Source organism: Tetrahymena thermophila (genome assembly GCF_000189635.1).
Source record: "Tetrahymena thermophila SB210 genomic scaffold scf_8254167, whole genome shotgun sequence".
NCBI classification, from domain to species: Eukaryota; Ciliophora; class Oligohymenophorea; order Hymenostomatida; family Tetrahymenidae; genus Tetrahymena; species Tetrahymena thermophila.
The window spans coordinates 79810-105516 of NW_002476075.1; the positions used below are offsets into that span (position 1 = coordinate 79810).

Sequence of the window (25707 nt, forward strand, 5' to 3'; positions counted from 1 at the left end):
TGAAAATAAAATTATATAATTTATCAAACAATTTATTTAGAATTTTGAAAAATATATTAGTTATTGAATATATAAGAAATTATCTTTAAAAAAATATTAAGATATTATTGATAGGATTCATTATTAAAATATTTTTATCAACACATTATCATTGGCTTTATGCTAAAAAATATTCTTTCTATTTTATTTGTTAAATTTTCATTCTGCATAAAAGCTGATTCTTTACTTTAATATGTATGATGTTATGCTTTGTAGAAAAATGTATTTTTTTAAATTAAATAATAGTATATACCAGTAAGGAGTGTTCTTATTAAAAGTATAATTACTTCAAAAATAATGGCTAGTAAATTGAAATTTAAAAATTAATTCTGGAAAGCATATTTTAAGAAAATAAAAAAAAGGATACTAAATTGGAAGTTTACTAATTATTTACTGAAGTTAAATGGTCTGTTAAAAAGAATTATTCAGTAAATAAAATTTTCTTTTAAAAGCATATCAAGTTTTTAACTATCATTAAAATAAATTGATTCATTAATTATGTTATGCCATAAAAAATTTAATTCTGTGTTTACATAGTAGTACAAGAATTAGATATTTAATTCTATAGTATTAAACCTAAAAATAGCTTTTATAAAATAAAAAAATAATATTTTAGTATTTACTTTGGTTAAAAAATTATATGAAAAAATACTAAATAATCAAACTTTAAATCTGCAATTCAAGTTAATAGAAAGTATTTATTCTAAAATAATGCGAGTTAACATAAAATAATATGCAAAATTTATGTGATAAATAGTAAAAGGTTGTTTGGAATAAAAGGCAATATAAATATATGATAAAATGCAAATATTGATTTTTTAATAGAATTTATAAATAAAGTATTCAATTTATTTAAGTGATATATAAGATGAGATAAAATGATTTTTTATATATTTATAAGATATTATTATATTTAGATATATAGATAAATAAATCATGAGATAGTACTTGATGCTGTCAATTGAAGACTATCTATATTTATTTTTATTATACTTGATATTCATATTTACTTAAATGATAATCGTAAGGAAGAATAATTGATCTTTTACCTATGAAATATTTAATTAAATTCTTTCTTTTATAATTTTTTGTGTTCAAGAATACAAATTATATATATATTTAATAATCTTCCTTTATATTTTAGATGGATGATAAATTTATATATTTTTTTTTCAAGTAACTTTTGCTTCTGTAATATATTTCTTGGTGCTAATTTGTTATAATAAATATTATGAGATAATCTCAGTTTATAATGAAGATATATTTGGTTTGATTTCTTCTTTTATTTCAGTTGCAGACATTAAATTATTAAGTAGGGATGAATTAGTGATCAGTATAGAGTTAAACGCTTTGAACTTCATCAGCAGCATCGAATATATTAGGAGCCATTTCACTAAATTAATTAATATCGATATCACTGAACTGTAATTAGCTATCATCAGCCAAAGTATTATTTAAGCTGCTTATGTAGATAGGAGCCATATCATTGTAACTAGCAGAAGGTTATTACTAAGATTGAACTCTGTATTGGTCTAAAGAGTAATTTGCGGTTATGTTTTTCTAGAAGTTATTATTGAATTAATTCATGAAGTTATTTTATGTTTACTAACCATTCTGCAAGAAAGACTATTGAGTGAAATTGAAAGAAGAGTTACGTTGGTTAATTCTGTTAGAGGAAGCGAAGTTTATGTTGTTTGCCATTTGAACTTACTTAGGATATAAGTCTTCAACGTTGAAGTTTTAGAAATTTTAGTAATTGTTATAGGTGTTTTGTTAGCTAAATTAAGAATTAGTATCATACTATTGTGAGAATTACTAGAACTCTTATTTGGGAGTAAAACTAAATTAAACGTTCTGCTCAAAGTAGTTGTTTAAAGGTTTGTTAGTATAGGAGTTTTGAGTGGTTTGAATTTGCATGCGCTTTTATTATTATTGTTATTAATCTTGTTAAATTTATTGCTTCTTTTGCTCCTTGAAGACCTTCTTGCAATATTGGACGAAACGGACAGCAGTTTTGATCTTCTTTTTTAATAGTGGGCGTTCGTAGGTTTTGTAATATCCATTGGATTATTCCTTTTCATCCTTATCAATTACTTCACTAGGAATATTGTTGTGAATCATTTGACATTCGTAGTTGTGGAAGGGACTGTCATCATTTTAATAGAAGTGATAATTGGAATCTTCTTGGTAATCAGTGGAATTTTTCTAAAATTCACAGCTGTTTAATCTTTTTTCAGAGTTTTTACTGATTTATTATTCTTATTGATTGGAATCGAAATTATCAATGAAGTTTTAATTTTCGCTGTTTGAAGCTGGGGGTATTAATTCTTCATCTTCCTTTTTAATTTTATCAATTAGTCCCACAATAATACGCAGCTCTTATTTAAGACGACTGAAAGAGCTTCCAGATGCATTAAGACCAGTGAATTCCATAAGCAGATTAGAAGTGTTAGAGCTAGCATTAATTTTGTTATCACTTTTTACTGGGTTGTTTCTACGACGTTTTTGGATTGGATAATCACTGTGGTAAGCATTATCGCAAGAATTATTGAATTCATTAGAGGATTTTTTAGGACATTCATAATCATTATTAGTATTTTCCTGTTTAATTGTACTCCATATTTGATCGATAAACACTTATTCATCCTCACTAAAATCGTCTAGGAAGGTGTCCTCTTAGTGATGCTCCTTCTTTATGTTAATTTTTTATTCAAGGGTAGAAATGCTGGGAGCAGAGTTGGAGGGAACACTGCTCACTTAAGGAATGTTTTCATTGGAAAGGTAATCGCTCATACTCTAAATTAAATTGACATTATTTCCACACAAGAAATTAGGTTAAGTTGAGTTTTATAGACTGTATAATTGTTGAGGTTGAGAAAATTAAATATAAGGTGCAGCTGGGTTATAAAAAATTTGATTTTAGTATCCAGAATTAGTTGAATTATTATTAATATTTCCGCTACTGCTGAGGGAGTGAGAGAGATTTTGAGCAGGTTGAGCTTTATTGTACTAATCAAAGTCTCCGAATACTTAAGGACATGCTTGCTTTGCATGAATTTTTGTGCGCTAATGTTATTTTAGTTAGCCAAGAGTCAAAAATTTCTTGTTGCACCCATCTTTATCGCAAATGAATACAGTCTCATTAGTATGACGTAATTCATGGTAGCGCAAAGCAGCCTTGCTTGCAAAGCTTTCGCAGCATCCTTCGCGAGAACATTTAAAAGGAAGATCATCAGAGTGAGTACGCTCATGAGTTTTGAGAGCATCTTAACGTTTAAACTTTTTTTAGCATTTTGGACACTCGAAAGGACGAGAGTCTGAGTGGGTTTGAATATGACGCAAGAAATGAGATTCATATTTAAAGGTTTTATTACATTCCTAACACTCGAAATTTTCATTTTAGCCATTAGGAGCCTTAAATTAAGAGGTTTTACTGTAATCAGACATTGTTTGAAAATTTATAGTAGTAAAGTATGGAGTTTATTTATGAATACAAACTATTTGTTTTTTATTAGATTGTTTGTTTGTTTGTTTGATTATTTTTTGATTGTGTTCTAACTGAGAGTAAATCTTATTCAGAATTAAGATGATTGATTTATGCAATTGATAAAATTCTTTGCTTTTTATAAAAATTATAAAAATTTTTGTATATTTTTCTTTTTCCCCTATCCTTTTTTTAGCGAAATCAATTTATTAATTAAATAATAAATTTACTAATCAATAAATCTAAGTATGTTTTTGCATGCTGCTGCATGCAATAACTATTTGGATCGGGTAAATTATTTATTGATTTTTGATAATCAATTTCTATTTACATAAATTATCTTTCTTCACATAATTTTTATATTAATTCAAGCTCTTAACTTAATGATTCATTTATTAATTCTTTCTTTCTATCTGTTTGTCTGTCTCTCTCTTCCTTACTTTATACCACGGAGCCCTTTTATAATTTATTATTTTCTTTATAAGTAAATACTCTCTCAACTATATCTGTCTCTATCTATATCTTTGTTTAAAGCCCTTTATTCTTAATTTGCTTATTGCAAAAAAATATTTCATTTCTTGATAAATAGCTCTTTGTTGTAATTTATAATTTCATAATGAGCTATAAAAAGCATCCTTAAAAATTAAAGTAAGTCAATTAGATAATTAATTAATTTTTTCATTCATTTATAATATTTAATTTATATTGTTAGGTATAAATGTTTGATTTTTTTTATTTTTATTGATTTTCTAATTATATTTATGAAAATAATAACTAAATATTTATTTATTACTTAATATGGTTTTTATTTTTAATGTAATATATTGCGAAACCTAATGAGACAATATATTCTATTTTATTTATTGTAAAAAAAAAAATTCCACATTATATTATATAAAAAACAAAAATCTAATTTCAAAAAATATTTCAGCATTATTTATTTGCAAAAAAAAACCAAATGATTATTAGTAATCTTAGCTGGTTAATCTTTGTTTGATAAGTGATAATTTATTTTTCATTTATATAGAAAAGAATATAAATTTCTAATTAAAACCCTTAATCTAAATAAATTCATACATTCCTCATCGGAATACCTATATATCTATCTATCCTATTTTGAAAATAAAAACAAGTAGTAGTGCTAAGTAAAATCAAAACTCATATAATGAAAATTTAATCAAATACATATGTTTCCATTCATTCAATAATTATGTAAGATGTTTTTTAATTAGAAATAATATTTTTTACTCATAAAATACATTTTATTTTTAAAAATTGTCTATTTGAATTTAAATTGTTATATTATCTTATTGAAATTAAAAGAGTATTTTATTTTTCATAGAGATTTTTTAAAAGCAGGTATAGTAAAAATAAATTTCCTGCTTTTAACTCAATTTAAATTAAACAAATTTACTGAAAATTTGATTTTATTATTAAAAATAGGAATTTTATGGCCCTATTAGGACTGCAATAATATTTATTTGTTTATTTATTTATGTTTAATACAGGGGTTGAGTGCAACCTTTTTGTATATCAGGATTTATAAGACATTAGTCTAATAAATAAAAAAACATCAATATTTTGGTTTTAATTAGTCGAGTTTATGAATTGTAAGCTAATATATTAATTAAATATTAGCTTCTTCACCAATATACATTTATATTGAATTACAATTTTCTCATTATAATTAACTTTAACAATTAAATTAGTAAATTTTAAATATTCAAATCTTCTGTTCATTCAGATTTATTAGTATTCAATATTCCTATTCCCCACTTTGGAAACTCGAATAAAGTTTCTTCGTTCTTTTCAATGCATGTTTATTTATTTATTTTTATGAAGAAAATACTTTTCTAATTTAAACCAATAATCAACTAACTTTTTTTTGCTTTGATATAATTTTAAACTGCTAAGATTTATTAATTTAAAAATGAAAAGTAGAAAATAAAAATTATTGTAAATGGATATGGTAAAATCCAAGGTATTCTCTTTCTAATACAGATTTCTTTGTCAATTTAGAAGAGGAAAAACTTATAAACAGCAAAATACAAACAAATTAGTGCATTATTGAGAAACCAGATAATCAATAATAAAGAAAAATAATAATAAAGAATAAGAAAAAAATAATTAGAAAGTAAAATACTAAGTAAAAATAAGAAACTAAAGTTGGAAAAAGAGATAATTTGTAGTTTATAATTGATCAATTTTATTCTACATTGGTGAAAAGAGTCGAACAAATTGGAATTATTTACAATATTTTCTAAATCACTTAAAATTTAATATAATTTTTAGGTAAATTTACACAAAACATTTAATTGATACATTTTTATTTAGCCTAAATTACATTTTTATTTCTCTCTTTTCTTTCTTACTCCTACATTTTTTTTACTTATTTTGAATAAAAACCAAAATAATAATCTGTCTAAATATTAATATTTTAGCTTATTCTCATACTTCTAATAAATAAATTTCTATCTATTAATAGTAATCTAAAATCAATAACTCAAAATTCCACTCAATAATATACTTATATTATATAATTCGTTCTACAAAATAAATTTTCTATCATTTAAACTCAAGGATAATTAACTGAGCATTATAATTACGATAATAAAATAAAATTAGAAGTAACAAATAAAATAATTACGATAATAAAATAGAATATCAAAGAAATTCCCGAAGCTTTAAATAAATTAAAAATTATTTATATTTTCAGAGCATTTAAAATTTTATTAGTATTTAATTTTATATTTTACCCAAGAATAAATAAAAATTAATTGAGTTACATTATAGATAATCACTTATTTACATAATATATTAAAATGAATAGTCATGAATAATTTCTTAGAACCTCCTGATAATTTACACACTGACGCTGAATCTTCGCTTATCCCTAACATTCACGATAGTTTATAAAATTCTGTTATAATCCAATCAACTCCTATTAAGTTAGCACATAAAAATACAAGTAAATATTAAAATTAATTAATTCAAATAGTAACTCATTTTTGATAAATTACTAACTAAATTACATTTTTACTATTTGATTTTGATTGGGATGAATTTAAATTAGAGCACTTTATATATTAGAGAGGCATTTATCCATCTTTGACTAATTATTTAAAATATTTCACTCAATTTTGTAAACTATATAGATGAATCTTTCATTAAGCCATAGCTTCAGTAAATTGATTACTTCAAGGTTAAAAATTGGTGTGATGCTTAAGATGAGTATGGTGTTTGGAGACTTGGTAGAATCAAATCAGCAAAAGGTAAAATTGCCTGAATTTTAATTTGACCATTTCAATTACTTGCAAAATGGCTTTGAATTTTCAAGCACAATACTAGATCAATTTAAAAATAAATAAATAAGATTTAATTTACTAAATAGAAAATTGCTTTTTATTTGAAAAAAATACATATTTATTGGCAAAAATTAGAGTTATATTAATTGTAATCTTTAAATTATTTAGATACACTACGTTCTATTGAATTCGATGGCTGGGGAACTAAATATTAGAGAGTAACAAAACAATTTATTTAATTAATTTTTACTGCTTTTTTTTTCTGCACTATATATTTATTAGATAAATTGCTGACTCTTTCATTTTTCTTCATTTACAATTTCTTTCATTCATTCATATTTAATTAAAATATTTAATTTTTAGCAATATTGCATTCACTCTGAAAAGTTAAAACCTCTCAGATATCACACAATTGGTTACACTGGATAGAAAAAAGTAACATTAAGAGACTATGAGCTGAACATAGAAGAGCTTAAATCAGTAAAAATATTATAAAAAGCAAACAATTTAATTTATATTTTTGTAAAGGCGACCATATAATTGAAATACTTAATGAAACAAGAAGGGCTCAAAGGCTTTTATCCATATGAGTTAACTAGTAAAATTCATGTTGATTAAATAATTTTCTCCAAAAAAAAATTGAATTTTTACAGTTTTTAATAGTTTCTTTCGGTGTAACAAAAAAAAAATAATTGAAATAAATATTTGATTTGTTTTTTCAATTTACACTTTCTAATGTGAAAAATCTATGAAATTGTTAATTTTTTTAATGATTCAAATGCCTAAATTTATGTTTTATTAATCAAAAATTTACAAATTTTTGTTTTCATGAGTCTTACTTATTAAAAAATTGGAGGAAATTTATTTAAAAATAAATTAATTAATTTTGACTTATGGAATCATCAAATTTTAAATTATATTTTTTCATATATGCTAAATTATTCTAAATTATAGGATTTCTCAGATGTGACCTTTTCTATTTGATTGACACATGCCTTACAATCCCATATGAAGTATTATTATAAATTTTGTATAAATTTGTATTAATGTAACTTTGTAACAAAGGTTGAATAGTTAGACACGATAAAAGTCATAAAACAATTTTTTTTTACTTTTCTTGAATTTTCTAAAAAGTGGCTCAAAATCCTTCCTTCAGCATTTCGAAATGTATCAAATTTCTATTATTAATATGATTTTATTTAATAAAATTGATATAAAATTCAGAGTTAAGGGAGTTTTCATCTTGATCCAGAAAGCTAATATAAAAGTCATGATGTAGCACTTTTGAATTCAGGTTTTGAAATATGTTTACTGCTTAAAGGTAACTTAAGAAAACAATTTTATTTTAAAAAGAAAATATAAAGTCAATATTTTATAGTATAATTTTTTTAAAATGTCAATAAAAAGTATTATTTACAATAACTGTCTTTTCAATGAAAAGGTTTGTTTGGATTCGATGATCGATGTTTAAAGCTTTATTAGAATCACATTGATGAAATTTATTGTCAAGAATTTATTCAAGATTTTATTATCGATAATGGAATTTATAGTGTGGCTGATGTTCTAGCTTACACAGATAACACTCAACAGTATAAAAAATTGAAATTTTTATTACAATTATTTTTTTGTTTTAACCTGATTTTAAAATATTAAAATTATGACTAAATTAGTTACTTTCATTTAAATATTTATTTATTATCAATTTCATTATTGAAAAATTTAGGAAAGGACCTGGTAGGAGGATTTAATTAGAAATAATATGGCCTTTACTTCGTTCTATTATGCTTATTTTTCGCTAAATGTCACCTTAAGGTTATATGAGATAGCTAAAATCTTTTGCTAAAAACACTATTAACTATTTGGAGGATTTATTTGAAGATCAATAATACGTAGATTTATTTAGACAAAGTGAAGACCACAGCAAATTTTTAAGGGAGCTATAGAAACTTTTTAAAACAGTAATTAAAGGTAGCAAATTAATTTTATACATTTTGTTTACTTTTACTGTTTACAAATTTTTTAATCAAATATTTAGATGAAAAATTCCCATAATTCCTTAATTTCGACAATTAGATCTCAAGATAGCAAACTACATAAAGGGAATCACTATTTTTCTAGCCAAATAATGAGTCTAAATATAGATCTATATCAAGTTTATCAATGTAAAATTTTATACATGAATATAAATCCCATAATTTATCAATAAAAACTAATTTTATATCTATTCCAATTTTTATTTAATTTATTTTTTATTTTTATATACTTTCAATATGTTAGATTCCTATATTATTTTTGGAATATTTACTAATAATTAGGGTGTGTAATGATAATGTAGAGCATGATGATAATCCTTTTTACAAGCAGTAAAAATCCAGATTATAGTCTAGATATTATGATGATGAAAATAGAAAGTATTTTAATGAGTTATACAACTAAACCTAATAAGATCTTCATTTATAAAATAAACTAAACGAATCTTAAGAAATAGATAATGTTCGGGAGTTTTTCGAAGAATAATTAGCTAAACCTAATATTGTAATTCATTAGAAAGACTAATCATAAAATTAATAAAATACCAAAAATATTTAAAACGGATAAGATAAGTTAGATACTCATAATTATAACAGTTAATTTGTTTACGAACCTTCATAGGATTAATAGTAAATAAAATAGTTGAATGATAATTAATTAGGATAAAAATAACCAAATTAGTTAAGAAAATGTTCAGAAGAAATATTGAATACTTAAAACAATCATAAAATACAAGTTTAAAATAAACAAGAACAAAATAATAGTATTGGAGAATGTGATTAATCAGATTAGATGTTATTAAACTAAAAAAAGGATATTAAGTAATCTACATTCAGAAAAGACACTTATCCAAAAATAACAATACATATAGAAGATCCTAATCATTCAGCTGCAAATACTACTGGAGATGATACAAAGTAAGATTATGCTATCAGTAAATAATATAATGAAGAGGTTGTAGATATAACATAGATTAAGAAATAATAAGTCAATTAAATACCAAGTTAATCTCAAAGTTTTCTTTAAAGATAAAATCAGTTTAAATTTGAAAAAAAGGATGAGTCAATATCTAAACCTGTCTTTTATGCTTAATAACTAGAATAAAAAAATTAAGATATTGAAAATTAGAAAATAATATAAAATGCTGCCTAGTTAATAATGGTTGAGTAAGAGCCATTGTAAAAATAAGTTTTTAGCCCATATGAAAAAATAAAAGAGTATTAAGAAGTAGAAGAAGGATAAAGTCTACAACACTAGCTTTTAAGTGAATTTAAAAATATAAAAAAAGAAGAATAGAAAAATTAAATTAATTCAGCTGAAGCAATCAGTGCAAATAAATGGTAATCACAGCTAAGTGATGGAATCGAAAATAAACTAGAATTTATGGCTAGTGAAATATAGCTTCTTAAAAACTTAGTATTATAGCTATCTGATTAAAAAATTTAATCTTCATAAAAATCTCTTGAAAATCCAAATACTTTATAAATTAATAACAATAATTTGTAATTGAATGAAAAAAATGCTAATTAAGAGTTGCAAAATAAATTATTAAGTAGTAAAAAAGCTGAAAATTTTTAAAGTAATTCTGGTTTTAAGGAAACTTAAAATACTTAGCAAATTGCATTAAGTAATAAAATCAGCACTCCTTAATAGTAAGTAGATTTTATGAAAAACTAAATTGTCAATCCTTTTAACCCTAGCATCACTAATGAATAATAAGAAGAAATATAAACCTAAAAGAGCTTGAATTAAGGTTTAGATGTTTTAGGTAACTAAAATAAAATATAGATGAGAAATGAAGTGAAAAGTGAAATTACTTAGGAATATTTGAAGATTTTAGAATCTGACTAAAAGAAATAACTTTCTGAAGAGATTAAGTCGTATTTAAAGCAATAGTAGGTTGATTAATATTATTTCCCATATAAAAGTGAAAAAAAATAAGAAAGACATTCATTTACTAGTGGTGTTAAATAGTTTGAATCTGATAATTAACAAAACAACACTAATTTAAGCTTTCAAAAAATGTTAGATAAAATATGCTTAGAAGGAAATACTAACATTTTAAATTAAAGTGAGATCATTATAAAAGAGGCTTGGAACAATTAATTACTTTTAAAAGAATTTGAGTTGCTTTGCTAAATTGAGTTTTATCTAAAAGAATCTAATATTTTAGATTCTTTAAAGTTAATAAGGTGGAGAAAGAAATTAATTTAGCTTTAAGATCTTGTAGGCTATGAGGTAACAAACTTACTCTTGGAAAAAACTAAACACAAAAAAGGTATTTAATATATTAAATAAATAAAAATCATATTCATTTTAATAAAGCAAATATATTTATTTTTTTTAAATTTAAAAAAAGAATTTAGTTTGTAGGACCTGCTTTTTGCTAATGTCAGCTATCTAAAAAAAAATTAATCGTTTTTGAAAAATTCTGTATTAAAAATGGATTGATAGACTTATTGAATAAAGTAAAAATAAATTTATTCAAAGAAAATAATAAATTAAATAATTTTAACAAATTAATTATTTCTAAATAATATACTTAAAAAATAATTATTCAATACTATCTTCTAAAATATATTTTTCCTCTAATTCCTTTTATCCAGAAAAACAGATTCTTTAATCTTTGTAAATTCTTCTTTCTTAAAATTTTTTCAAAATTATACAGATATTTGATTTTTATTCCTTTTATTAAAAAATTTTAAATTATTTATTTTCTAAATATTAGTACGCTGTGCTATCTTAATTCCTATATCATTCCCTTAGTAAAAGGGTTAAATTATTATTTTTATTTTTTAATTCATTTTGATAAAATACCAGATTGTTTCTGTATTTTGATTCTACATATGGATAACCTTTTAATCATTATAAATATTAATAATCAGTAAATATTTTTGAACATTAAATTTTAAGGGAAATTTTAGCTACTAAAAATTGTGATAATATTAATTTTTATATAAAGATTGTTTATAAATATAAATAAATTATTAATATAAAGTTAAATACAAATATAAAAATTAATATATATTTTATTGTGTCGTCTTTGCTTATTTAAAAGTAATTTATTATCTGATTAGTTCTATTTATTTTCTATAAAATTATTATTAAGATTTTTTTAAAATCAAAACTCGATTTTTTCAATTGAATTTTGATCTAAATAATGCTCATAAGCCCAAGGTTCACTGTTAATAAAAATATAAGTTAATGTAAAGATAATAATATATGTATAGTAATTACTTTTGCAAAAACTCAGAAACAACTTTCTTTAGACTCAAATTTGAGATTAATGGTATGTTCCTGTTAATAGGCTTTCGAGCTATAGGATCAATATCACCATTTAACTTAAAATGCTCAAGCAAGGCCTATCTTTCATAAGAAAACCCATATTAAGTAATAACAGGATCTTCATACAAATTCTTTTGATTAATTTTAGAAAATTAGAGCTTTTAATTGGTTATAAAAAAAGGAAGCTACCATAGTAATAGGGCAACATAAATGATCTGGAACTTCGTTTTTAATTTTTTTAGCATTCTTTTGATAACATTCTTCTGCCTATTATATTTATTTGATAATTTATAAATAAATAACAACTTTTTATTATTAATTTTTACTTTTTGGATTATTTCATTTGCTTACTTTTGATTCATGTTCTACTAATTTAACAAAGTCTATTTAGTTAATGTAATATTTTTTTAAATAAAATATTATTTTTGATTTATAATTTGAGCTTTTAAAGCTATATCAATTAATATTAGCTAAAATTGTTTTTAAAAATTTTAACTAACTAAAATTCTAAGTTCTGCTAAGAAATTATTAATATATTTATTTTTAAACTTTATTAGAATTATTAAAAATCTCCTATAATTCTAGAACGTATCTAAAAAATAAGAAGCTTAATTGGAAGATATTTAGAATTCAATTACAAATTTAGAAATACTTTTAAATAGTCAATTTCTTTCTTGATGTTTTCCTATTCTATTTCAATATTTTTAAAATATAGAAGTTTCTTTGCACGAAGAATGTACTTATTCAAATCCTTCTCAAAAACTTATTTGTTTTGCCCAGCACATAAAGTTAAAGCTAAATACAATAAATAATTAACTAATTATCTAAATTTATTGAAATATATATTACCTTTAGTCATATCCTATATGGCTTTATTGATTTGTTTAATTCCTTTTTCACTTTTTCCCATTTACGCTAATATTTATCCACTAATTAAATGTGCCTTAATGTTATTATTATCTAATTCAATAGCTTTTTATGCATCTTAATAAGCCTTTATAAAAATGATTAGGTATATCTTTTAATCCAATTTCTAAATGCATTATTAAGTTATTTACTTCTTAATATTATAATAACTATTTGTAGGCTCTTGCCCTATTTGAAAACAAAATTGAATTCTGACTATCACAAATCTATTTATAATAAAAAATGTATTGTTTAAAATGAAAAATTTGATAAATATTGCTCAAAATAGCAAATATAATTTATATACAATAGCTGAACTATAATGCTATAGAGCTGATTTATAATCGCTCTTTAGAAACGCATCGTTACCTAATTCCTTAAACTTCTATGATTGAGCAATAGCACTCATTTTGTACTCTTAACTAAATTTAATTAAATTGCTTTTTATATATATTGTATGGCAAAATATTTTCTTTATTTTTTAACTAATTGAAAATTTAAATAGGAATTTTTAATATACACAAAAATTATTTGTTAAATAATTTATTATTTCTGTCTGAAAATATCTGATTATTTAAAGTTAATTAATAGAATAAATAAAGAATAATTCTTTACAAATTCTTAAATGATAGGAGACCTATGGCTTTAAATTGAAAATTTTATTATTTAATAAAAGAGCTAAAATAAAAGCATAAAAAAGGCTTTTTAGAAATACTACATTTTTAATTTTTATAATATTATTTCTACACCTCTTTTTAAATATAATATAATAAATAAGTTAATTTGAGTTTTTACAAAGAATAAATTTATTACTTTTTTTTAAAATTATTTTGAATATTACAATAATATAACAAAATACAAAAACTCATACCAGAAATCAATTAAATTTTTGATAAATTTAATTTAAAGCTATATTTTATAGGTAAATTAATATTTTTATTTTGTTAATATGAGCTAAATCATGAATTAATGATGTTATTATTTACTGAATAAATAAATAAATTCATTTAATTACTAAAATTTTTTATTTCTATTTTTTTGCAAATTGAAGAAAAAATGAAAAATTTAATTTTATCTCAAATTAATTTAAACAATTATTTATAAGAAACATATACTAGTTTGGTTTAGATATATTAGATAGAATTCATTTTATAATTTCCTTTCTCACATACACAAAAACCAAAGCTTTAGGTTTTATCTAAACTATATTTATAAACTAACATTATTGTTTATACATTAATTTATTTATTTATATTTAAGTTAAGGTTTAATAATAGTTAATTACTGGTAGGAAGTGATTAGTCAAATTATTTGTTTATGTTAAAAATGCTTTTAAAATATTTATATTAATAATGTAAAATAAAGGTGAATTTTTAAAGTTTAGCTTGGCCCTTAATTTTCTAATAAAAAATCTTTAATTACATCTAATAATTTTTATAAACTAAAAGGAATTACTGAGATTCAAAATTAGCATTGTAAGCATAATTAAAATTATTAATAACAACAACACAGCTTATTAATTTTATGGGACTATTCGGGTAATGTATTTCTAGTATGCTTAAATCTAATGCAATATTCTAATTAAAAATGGTGCAGTACATTCAAAGGTACTTCTTATTTCTCCTATATCTCTTAAACGGCTCTTATTTATTATGTATAATCTTAAAAAACAAAGATTAATATAGTTCTAATTAAGTTATTGTGATTCTAATTATGACTCCTATTATTATTATAGTTGCGTTTTTAAATGATTTTATTAATATCAGAAAGAAATCAAAGCATATATTATCATTTCTTTTAATAGGGCTTTCACTCGAATACTATCTTTAAGCATTTCAAGAAAATGATTCATACTCTTTATCTTCATTTTAATTCAGTTATTTTATAATTACAATTATTAAGGAGCATTATTTGATCTAAAACTCTAATCTACAAATATTGTAAATTATGTTCGTGATACTGTATATGACTTCCAGAATTTTTATCAGTTAAATTAGAGATCAAAGTATTTTTTGTAAAATTATGATATGCATTTTCACTCCTTTTATAGGCTTTCAAAGGTAAATTCTAAATACAAATGAATAAATTTAGGTAGGAGGAGAGTAAATTAGAAAATAGTAATCAAATAGCAATATATAAAATTTTACTCCGCTCAAAAATAGTGAGAAATAAAATATTAGTAGAAAATAAGCTTAAAAATTAAAAAATAAAATAACAATCAACACTTCTACTTACAGAAACTAGAATTAAGTGGATTTATCTTTTAATAAATATCTTTCAACTTATATGGTACACTAAGATGAAACAAAAAATAAAGAGATTGATTTTGAAGGTTTAGTATTGGCTTAGTCTATTCTTTAAAGCTTACAAACAGGAATTATTATGATTAATAATGAATTTAAAATAGAATTCTGTAATTAAGAAATGAAGAAGTTTTTTTAAGTTTAAGACAAGCAAACTATTTTAGAAAATTTAATGGAAATTAAGTTGAAAGGATAAGAAAATATACAAAATTAAACTCATTTTAGCAGCAACAAACATTTCATACATTCAAATAGTTATTAAGATCTTCGTCAAAATAATAAAGATAGTGCAAGTAGTATATAAAATAATAATAATGAGCAATCCTAATTTAAAAAGAAATATGGGACAGTTTCTTCATATAGCACTACTAGCTAAATCAGAAAGATATCAGTTGAAAAAAAAGGAAGATTAAGCCTTCATAAATATCCGAATAGAAATACTTTGACACAGAATCCTACAAAAGATAATCAAAATAAATAAGTAATAATTGATATTTAAAGTATTAATAGAAAAAAAGATTACAGTCTCAGTTAAAATAATTCTCTTAATTTCAAATAAATCGAAGAAAGACCAAGTTTAGAAAAAAATTAGTATAGTAATTGCAAAAACATAGAAAGTGCTTAAGATGATTTAATTATCAGTTTTTCTAATTTATCTCAAATGGGTTTAAAACAAGGTAGGTTTTAAGAATTTTAAAATGCAATTTAAAGCAATGAATTCTAAACGAAGGTAGATAATGGAAATTCTGATAAAAGTAACTCAAATGTGACTGAATATAATTTTAAAAAATGCATCATTCCTCAAAAGGTTTTGTAAATATTTGAATAAGAAGATGTTTATATGTATGATCTTATCAAAGTTATATTTGAGCAGTAAGATAGAGCTTATTTTAATAATTGTTACAGCTAAAACGATCTACAAGAAAATTTTAATAGATTTGACTCCTAAGATTTTAAAAACAAGACTGAAAATTTTTTAAAAAATAATAAAACCAACAACCTAAACTAAAACCAAAACCCAAAGTAAACAACTGATTTATAAAATCATAGATGTATCTCTTATTATATAGATAAAAATAGCTTGATTGTGAACTTAAAATAGAGCTATTAATATGAAGTCAAATATATCCAAATCAGAATTGGTTTTTACATTCACAAATAAAATTTTGAATGGAATACATAAAGCTTTGTTATAATTGAAGTATTAGAATTAGATTAGCTCACCCTAAATTTGTAAGAAAAAGAAATCTCTGATTACAAAAATAGGATGCTGGCTTCTGTTTCTCATGAACTAAGAACTCCTCTTAACTGTTCTATTCAGATGCTAAATATGCTTTTCGATAAATTTAATTAACACAGCTCAACTTATAGCAATCAAGAAATAACTGAGATCAATTAGAGTCTTGTTAAACCAGCACTTATTTCTAATCAGCTATTAATAAATATTATAAATGATATTTTGGATTATGCTTAAATTAATGCAGGATATTTTAAATTGGTATTTGCTTTATTTTCTCTGTTTGAAGTAGTCACTGAATGTGCTGAACTTATGAATTTTTAAGCTGCTTAAAAAGGACTCTCTTTTGAGCTTTATTTCGATTCAAACTTACCTGAATACATCAATTCGGATTAAAATCGCATCAAATAGGTTCTATTGAATTTATTAAGCAATTCTCTTAAATTTACTGATAAAGGATATATTGAGATTAGGGTGACTTCTCTCAATTCAAATTTAATAAAAATTGATGTAAAAGACACTGGATGTGGTATCCCTTAGGATAATCTAAATAAGATTTTTGAAAGCTTTGGAAACAAATAACATTCTAAGTTCTTAAATACCCAAGGAGCGGGGCTAGGCTTAAGTGTTGCAAATAACTTGGCAATGGGTTTAGGTGGAAATAGAAAAATAGAAGTCAAGTCAAAAGTTAATGAAGGAACATGCTTCTCATTTTTTATACTTAACAGAGATTCCAATAAACAAGGTTGTGAAATAAAATTGAAAGATGTCTTTAACAGGAGGTTAGTAAAATGGGAATCAATAAACGAAAATACACTTTTAAAAGCAATGTCATTTAATAATTAAAAGAATTTTTAATAATAGTAAATAGTAATTAGAAACAATATAACGAATAGTCTAAAAAATTAATCTAAAACAGACAATTTAGATAGAACTTCTAGTCTCAGTAGCATTAAAATAAGGAGTAGTGTTAATTATGTTAATTCGGATTTGTAATAAGAGTTTATTTCTTTTTCTATGAGACCTAGTTAGATTATATACAGTTCTAATGAATCACCTAAAAATAGAGTTCTACCTTCATTTTTAGGTTTTCCACAAGGTTTTTCTAATTTGAATAACGACTTAAGCTCTCCTGTAAATAAGCCTAATAATTTCAACTAGGCAATTTTTAAAAATATAAGGACCTAAGAGAGCTTTACTCAATAAATTTCATTACATAACTCAAGCAATAACAATAACAGCAACTAATTATAATAATAGTAGTAATAATAATAATAGCAACAACAACCACAATTACAATAATAAAATATTTTATTTGTGTAATAGTAATAACCATCATTATTTTAATTGATAAATTAAAAAACGAAACCTCATAAAAAAATGAATAAAACTCTAAGCATAAATGAAAATCAATATACATTTGAGCAATCTGAAACTAGTGAAAATCAAATAACTTAGCAATCAATTTATTAGTACCAAGCACCTAATAAAAGTATAGACGCGAATACTCGAATGATTACTGAGTCATGCTAAATTATAGAAGATTAGTAAATAAATAAAAATGAAATTTAAGATTAGATCATTTTTAAAGCAAGTAAGAGCTAAAATTTTGATTAAATCGAAAGCTTGTAAACAGATGATTAATTTTATTTAACAAACCAGAATTTAAATCCTCTAACAATTAACGATGATTTTACTTAATAAGACAAATTATAAAATGGTCATATGAGTGATAGCAGCACATAATTAGATAATAAGAAAATATCTTTATAGATGGTAAAAGACATTATAAGTAAAAGAGATATACATAACTCGAGAGATGAAAAGTTAAAGTAAAATACAAGTCTACAAAAGCATATAAACAAGCAAAATAATCCAAATATCAAACCTGATATTGCAACTTAAATAAAGTCGATTTAGTGGAAATGTGAATGTCCTAAAATCTTAGCTGTAGATGATAATGATTTCAATTTATATACAATATAAATTAGACTATAACAGTATGCTATCCGCATAGATAAAGCTTCATCAGGTTAAATAGCAATCGATAAGTGCAAATAGATGTATATATAAAATAATTGTTGTTAAAAGTATGCCGCTATACTCATGGATATTGATATGCCAATTAAAGATGGACACTAAACTACATAAGAAATTATTGAGTTTTATAATTCCTATAATTTAAAAATTCCAATGATTTCTGCATGCTCGGCTTATGTTTAAGAAAGTGAAAAAAAAAAAGCTCTATAATCTGGGATGTAATTTTACATAACAAAACCAATTTAAACTAGCTAGTTAGAGTAGTTTTTAGAGAAAGCATTTTCAGATTATTTTTGATATTATTTAATTTTAAGAAATAATCATCAAATTTAATTTGCTAAATAAACATTTCCTTTTTATTAGAAAAACTCAAAATTATTTATTCAACTACACTTAAATATTGTAAACTCTTTGTATTATGAATTGAATAAAAATACTTTTGAAACATGTTTAATTTAATAAAAACTATTTTGTTTTATAAAATAAATAATATTGCTTATAATAAATTTCTTAAATAAATATTGATTTAATTAATTTCATATTTAAAATATTTTTTAGTGTTAGGATATGATATATCATTCAGATATTAGAAAATATATAAGAACTTATTTAATTTTTGATTTTAATTTTTAGATTTAATTTTATAATTACAATAAGAATCAAACAAAATACTATTTTTAAAATAATTGGTTTATTTGTTAAACAAATTGTTTCAGGTTAATATGACAATGAAAATTTTAATTATTTGTATTTTTTTCTATTAATATTTGGATTTAAATTAAAAAGTTTAATTTTATAAATATTTGGTTTTTTCTCAAACAGCAAATTAAAAATATAATAATAAAGCAATAAATCTTTTAAAAATATTGTGTTTATACTTTAGTTACAAGGAAAAATATGTTAATTTATATTATTATCATCATCATCAATTTATAACTAACTTAATTAAATAGTAAATTAATTATATTTTATTTTGTTAAGAAATATATTAATAACTCTGCTCTTAAGGAAAGGATAATCAAGAAAAAAGCTGTTTTATCTGCCTATATATTAATAAAATTAAATGAACACTACTTTGGATGCTATAAATGATTCTATGAATAAAATGATAGAATAAAAAAAATTGTACTTAATAGAATCTAGAAATTATAAATTATTTTTCAATTATCATTCTTCAATTTTGATATTATTAAATGGGTTTTTACAGCTTGGATTTCTCATTTAGTAGAAATCGAATAATTCTACCATGAATCCTAATTTCTACTATTTTATGATTTCATATTAGTGCCTATTGATAATCTTTTCATTTTCTTTTGAGATGCTTATAAAATAAATGTGGCTTAAATACCTCTACAAAAGCATCTTTAACATACTATTGATAGAATATTCTTTTTAATTACTTTAAATTGATCCATAAATTTCTTATTTGATTGTTTATATCATTTTTTTTGTTAAATCAGTAAGAGATGCAGATCATGCCTTTTAGCAAATATCTTAACTCATTATGGTAATTATTTATCTAGGATTTAGAGTCTATTTTTTTGGAAATAACATTTGTAATATATTTACATTGATTATATCCACAATAATGAGCTTCTTTTTAAGCATATAACCTTACACTCGCGAAAAAATATAAAATTAGGTGAATAACTAAAATAACTATTAATGTACTCATACCAATTCTGAAAAAGATAATTAACACCTAATGAATATCACATTTGCAAAAAGGTATAGGTAAGTAGGGTAAGTAGATTTCTAAAGCTAATTTCAATCAAGAATAAATTCAGATAATCAAATTTCATTTCAAAAAATTTAGAATTAAAGTAAAAACAACTTAAGCTACTCTCATTCTTAATTCTCTCATTAAAAATAAAACCAAAAGTTTTTGAGCAATATCAGTAACTTTCTTGAGTAGATAGAGTCGCAAGGTAATGACGGATCTTCTTTTGATATAGCCAGTCAATCTGTTAAAAAGTCAAAAACAATCTCTATGAACAAAGAGTAGCATCTGAGTTAATAGATTGGATTAAATATTTTAAACTCTATAAAAACAGGAATCGCTCTTATTAACAGCAAAAATAAACTAATTTATTCTAATTCATACTTCAAGTAGTTTTTTGGTTAAAGCAGTTAAAACAATGCATACAGTAGATTTTTAAGTTTATTTATCAAAGAAAACCAACAGTTGAAGGCTTCAATCAAAAAACTCAAAAAAACAAATAAAAATGAAGATAATGATATATTGGATTCTAGTTTCTCTGAGATATAAATAAATAATAGTGTTTACAAAAAGAATAAAACAATCCCAAATAAATTAAAAGAGAGTAAAGAAAATTTTAGAGAGATTGGATGCAGTTTAAAAATGAAGAGTAGCAAGCATAATAATAGAAAATCTGATACAATGGTTGCTTATAATTAATTTGAAGAACAACAATGCAGTATGTCAGATGAAAATTTGAAAATGATGTCAACAATTCATACAAAAAGTAAAAAAAAGTAAAATTAAAGCAAATCAAGAAAGAAACAATTCTATTTGTAGCAAAAAAGTTAAAAATTGAAAAAATCTAATTCTTCAATAAACATCAATAGTAAAGGGAAAATAAAATACAAAAAAGACAAAAAGTAAGCCTTCCAAGATCTTACATTAAAATAGTAAATAATTCCTTTGAATGTGTTAAATATTTTTTAAAATGATGAAGTAATTGTGCTTGATTTGATTAAAAAAATATTATCTGCAAAATTTAAAAATAAAAAGAACGTCTTTTACAGTGCAGTTAATTTAGACGATACTCAAGAAGAACAATAAAATGATCCTAATATGAATTAAAAATGTGAAATCAAATCAAATAAGCAAAGTTTTAAAGGTCTTTCGAATAAAGGCAAAATAGATCAAGAAGGAAACTAAATTAATTATTATATTGAAAGAAATAACTTAATCATAAATTTTAGTTAAAAAGGTGATTTTTTTTAATACTTACAACTAAAATTAGGTGTTTATTAAAATGTTACAGATATGTAAAGCTTTAACTCTTATGAGGAAGATGAACTGAGAGACTAAATTTTTATTCTTGTAGAAATTTCAGACTAAAGTTAAATCTAAATAAATGTATAAGAAAGAGAGATTTCTGAGTATAAAAATAGGATGCTTTCTTCAGTTACACACGAATTAAGAACACCTCTAAACTGTAGTATTTAAATGCTTGAATTACTGCAGCTCAAATTAAATGAAGATCAATTTTATAAGGTGCAACAAAAAGAAGAACAAATAAATCCAATTATAGAAGCAAAAGAACAATTTTTAAAACCTGCTTTACTTTCAAACTATCTCCTTTTAAACATAATAAATGACATTTTGGACTATGGCCAAATTAACTCTGGTTATTTTTAACTTTCCTTTAAACCTTTTGCTATATTAGAGTTGATGACAGAGTGTGCAGAAATGATTTCTTTCTAAGCTTCCCTAAAAGGACTGATAGTCGAACTAAATTTAGACCCTAATTTACCATAAATAATAAATTCTGATTAAAATAGGATCAAATAAGTCTTACTTAATCTGCTAAGCAACTCCCTCAAATTTACTGAAGAGGGGCACATAGAAATTAATGTTTAAAGAGAATCAAATGAGCTCATAAGAATAGATGTATGTGATACTGGAGTAGGGATCCCAAAGAATAACTTGTACAAAATATTCGATTGTTTTGGTGATAAGTCTAAACAAAGCATACTAAATACACGAGGAGCAGGACTGGGTTTGAGTATTGCAAATAGTTTAGCTATGGGCTTAGGTGGTAATAGAAGAATATAAGTAGTTTCAAAAGAGAATCAAGGCACTATTTTTAGTTTCTTTATAATAAATAGACAACAAAATAAAAAGGGATGTTAATTCAATCTGAAAGATGTATTTAACAAAAAACTCATAAGATGGGAAACAATGAATAATAATCCAGAAAATTATTTTGCTAAATCCAGTAGCTCATCGATTGTCTAAAAGGCTTTGAAGCGCATTTAAACCAATGACAGTATAACAAACTATTCGAATAACTCAAGATATAATGCTGATCCCAATCTTTGTGGACTAGGAAGTGAATAAAATGAAAATACATTATATAATGATTAAATGTCAGTTAAAACTTTTTCTGTAGCAAACAATTTAATTACATTTACTATAAAACCCTCATCTAAATAATAACAAGAAGTAGGCAGTGTTCCAACCCGTAATAAAAGTGTTTCTATGAACCTAACTATAAGTACATAATAAAGAAAACAGCTAGGACCAAACAGGATATCTTCAAACTATGACTAAAATGTTTCCTTGAATAGTTTTGGGGATGAAAAGTAGCAAAATGAATTTACTAAAAATTCTAAAATTGATTATAAAAATTTTAACTTTAAGATTAATGCAAACCAAGGAATTTAGCAAAATGGAATTGAGCGATTCGACTCTTCCTAGATACTTGAAGATGCTGCTTAAGAAGCTTTCTATATACCAAACGAATCATATATAAAGGGAACAATCAAAGGCCAGCATATTTTGAATTTTTTAAACTAAAGATCAGAGCTATACTAATAGACACAAGGTTCAAATCACGATATTTATCCCTAGATATAAATTGACTAATATCCAAATTATGAAGATTTAAAAGTTAATATAAAAAAAAAATTGTCAACTAGCAGTGTAGGTTCATCAAAAATAGGCAGTATTGACAATAGATTAAATTCTAATTTAACACCTATTGATTCTTATACTAATTTTCAACCAGATTAAAGGAAAGAAACAATCTTGAAATAGCTAACAGATTATAATAAAAAATAGCTATGTAACTGCACTTAGATTCTTGTTGTTGATGATAATGACTTTAATTTATATGTTCTATTTCTGCGTTTAAAAACATATGGTTTCAAGATAGAAAAGGCTGGTAGTGGAGAAATTGCAATCTAGAAGGTTCGACAAAAACTCAATTCGTAAGAGTGTTGCAGAAAATATAAGCTAATATTCATGGATATAGATATGCCAGTAAAAGATGGACATCAAACTACAGCAGAAATAAACAATTTTTTTTTAAACTAAAACATGCAGCCCCCTCCTATTTCTGCATATACTGCTTATGTACAATAAAAAGAAATAAATAAAGCATTTGAAAGCGGAATGAAATACTATATAACAAAACCAATAAATTAAAAAGATCTGGAAGAAGTTTTATATTAAGTATTTCATAAATTATTTTGAATTTTATGTGCATTAAATATGAAATTAAAATATATTTTTTTTCTTTTTTTGTTTTTTATTATTGAAAAAATGTATTTTAATGGTATAAAATAATGTTTTAATTTAATGTATTTTATTATTTTTTGAGTTTTCAATAGAGAAAATTAACTTGATTTATTAATAAATAAATTTTTTAAGTTTATTAAAGAATTATTTGAATCAAAAAAATAATAAGAAAAATTTATTAAATGTTTGAATTTAATTTATTAAAATTATGATTGACTTAAACTCCTTTATTCTACATTTAATGTAAAAACTGGCTAAAGCAAACACCGTAAGGACTAAAATTATTAGTTAAATATAAAAAGTACTAGTCTATTACTTTTTAAAAAAATCTGCTAACAATAGAGAGTTTTTACACAAACTATATTTTTAATTATTTATAATGTAGTAATAAAACATATATTATTAATAATATTAAATTTTTTTGAATACTATGAAAAAAAAATTCATCTTTTCTGATAAATATCAACAATATCTATTAAAGAAGCATAATTTTTTATATTAAAGAATTGATCAGTTTAATATTAATCAAATTTTAGGTTTGGTTTCTTTATCATTCAAATAAGTAAGCTTAATTTTGTTCAAAATTAAAAATAACTTTTAGATAGGCGAAATGATCAGATAAAAAATTTCTATAAATTTAAATTTTAATCAATTATCTCTTTCTAATCTGAAATAAAAATAATTTCCAGAAATCTTCATAAATAAGATGATATTAGGTTTTTTTTAATTAAAACGAATAAGTTTTTGTGTAAAAATATAAAATAAATGATACGAGAGAAATTAGATACTTATAAAATAAATCTATATAATGTAAATAATTTAGATTAATCAAATTAAAAACATGTTTTACAGATTTATTTACCAATTTAAAATAAATTCTAAAAAACATGATCAAAAATAATAATTATAAATTTTAAAAAAACTTTAATAAGATTTATTTAATATTAAATCTTCTTTATTTTATTTAAATTAATGATAATTACGATTGTTTATAATTTTATTGGTTGAATCTGATTTACAAAGTCTTATAAATAAAATTAAGTAAAAACTTATTTATCATTAATTTAATTATTTTTACTTTATTTGTTCATTATTGCTTTCTATTTTTTATAAAAATTTTAAAATTATTTATTGAAAGAAATAAAAATTGATTACAGTTTTAAATTAATTAAATAAAGATTGTTCACATTTTAGTCTTATTTTTAATATGTCTTACAACTTGCAAGCGAAGAATGAAAAATTCTTAAATATTTTATGATTTACATTTTTAAAATTTACAATTTATTAACAGCATCATATAGTAGTCGCAATGAGTGACGTGCATTTTAAATTAAATGTAATTACAGTATCTAAAATTAGAAATACTTATTTAGTTGATAAAATCCTAACCTTTAAAATGTATAAATAAGATTATTTAGATTAGGTATTTATATCTACTTAAAAAATTTTAATGATTTTGCAATATTATAAGTATGAAAAAACCTGTCAATATGATAAAAACAATCAAAAATATATTTTGTAATTATAAATTATACTTTATTTTAATCACTAATTAATTAGTGGAAATAATTATTGTTAGCTGATTGTATTATTATTTCTTTACCTTATATCGGGTCAAATTTTTATAAAATTTACAAGAATTAGTTTAAAAGTTAAGTGAATTAATAATTAAGTATTGAAAAGGTGTACTACCAAATATTTAAAAAATCATATATATGTAGTCAAAAGAGGCTAAAAAAAATGGCACTTATATTTTAGGGTTATACTTTAAAAATGTGCTGATAAAGATAATGAAGCAGGCTGCG

General features: G+C 22.6%; 5 protein-coding genes across 5 annotated transcripts; 3 read left to right on the forward strand and 2 right to left on the reverse strand. All coding sequences in view use genetic code 6, as the record gives it.

Moving 5' to 3' along the window:
- Positions 1-1326: 1326 nt before the first annotated feature.
- Positions 1327-3486, reverse strand: TTHERM_01002770 (C2H2-type zinc-finger protein; the record flags this gene model as incomplete). Its single annotated transcript, XM_001030875.3, has 1 exon — positions 1327-3486. One exon carries the CDS (start codon positions 3484-3486, stop codon positions 1327-1329), a length of 2160 nt encoding a protein of 719 aa, XP_001030875.1.
- Positions 3487-6355: 2869 nt separating this feature from the next.
- TTHERM_01002780 (hypothetical protein) lies at positions 6356-11310 on the forward strand (the record flags this gene model as incomplete). Its single annotated transcript, XM_001030876.2, has 13 exons — positions 6356-6491; positions 6679-6795; positions 6997-7046; positions 7192-7308; positions 7357-7426; positions 7783-7841; positions 7894-7995; positions 8053-8149; positions 8270-8417; positions 8552-8796; positions 8864-8990; positions 9144-11137; positions 11219-11310. The coding sequence occupies 13 exons, from the start codon at positions 6356-6358 to the stop codon at positions 11308-11310; spliced, it is 3354 nt and encodes a 1117-aa protein (XP_001030876.2).
- Positions 11311-11980: 670 nt separating this feature from the next.
- On the reverse strand, positions 11981-13459 carry TTHERM_01002790 (U-box protein; the record flags this gene model as incomplete). Its single annotated transcript, XM_001030877.3, has 8 exons — positions 11981-12041; positions 12097-12275; positions 12334-12411; positions 12471-12527; positions 12797-12939; positions 12994-13138; positions 13203-13277; positions 13358-13459. The coding sequence occupies 8 exons, from the start codon at positions 13457-13459 to the stop codon at positions 11981-11983; spliced, it is 840 nt and encodes a 279-aa protein (XP_001030877.3).
- A 1256-nt stretch (positions 13460-14715) lies between these two features.
- On the forward strand, positions 14716-18927 carry TTHERM_01002800 (ATPase, histidine kinase-, DNA gyrase B; the record flags this gene model as incomplete). The annotated part of the gene is made up of 1 exon (XM_001030878.2): positions 14716-18927. The coding sequence occupies exon 1, from the start codon at positions 14764-14766 to the stop codon at positions 18925-18927; it is 4164 nt and encodes a 1387-aa protein (XP_001030878.2). The 5' UTR covers positions 14716-14763.
- A 1291-nt stretch (positions 18928-20218) lies between these two features.
- TTHERM_01002820 (ATPase, histidine kinase-, DNA gyrase B) lies at positions 20219-23857 on the forward strand (the record flags this gene model as incomplete). Its single annotated transcript, XM_001030880.2, has 1 exon — positions 20219-23857. The coding sequence occupies one exon, from the start codon at positions 20219-20221 to the stop codon at positions 23855-23857; it is 3639 nt and encodes a 1212-aa protein (XP_001030880.2).
- Between the last annotated feature and the right edge of the window lie 1850 nt (positions 23858-25707).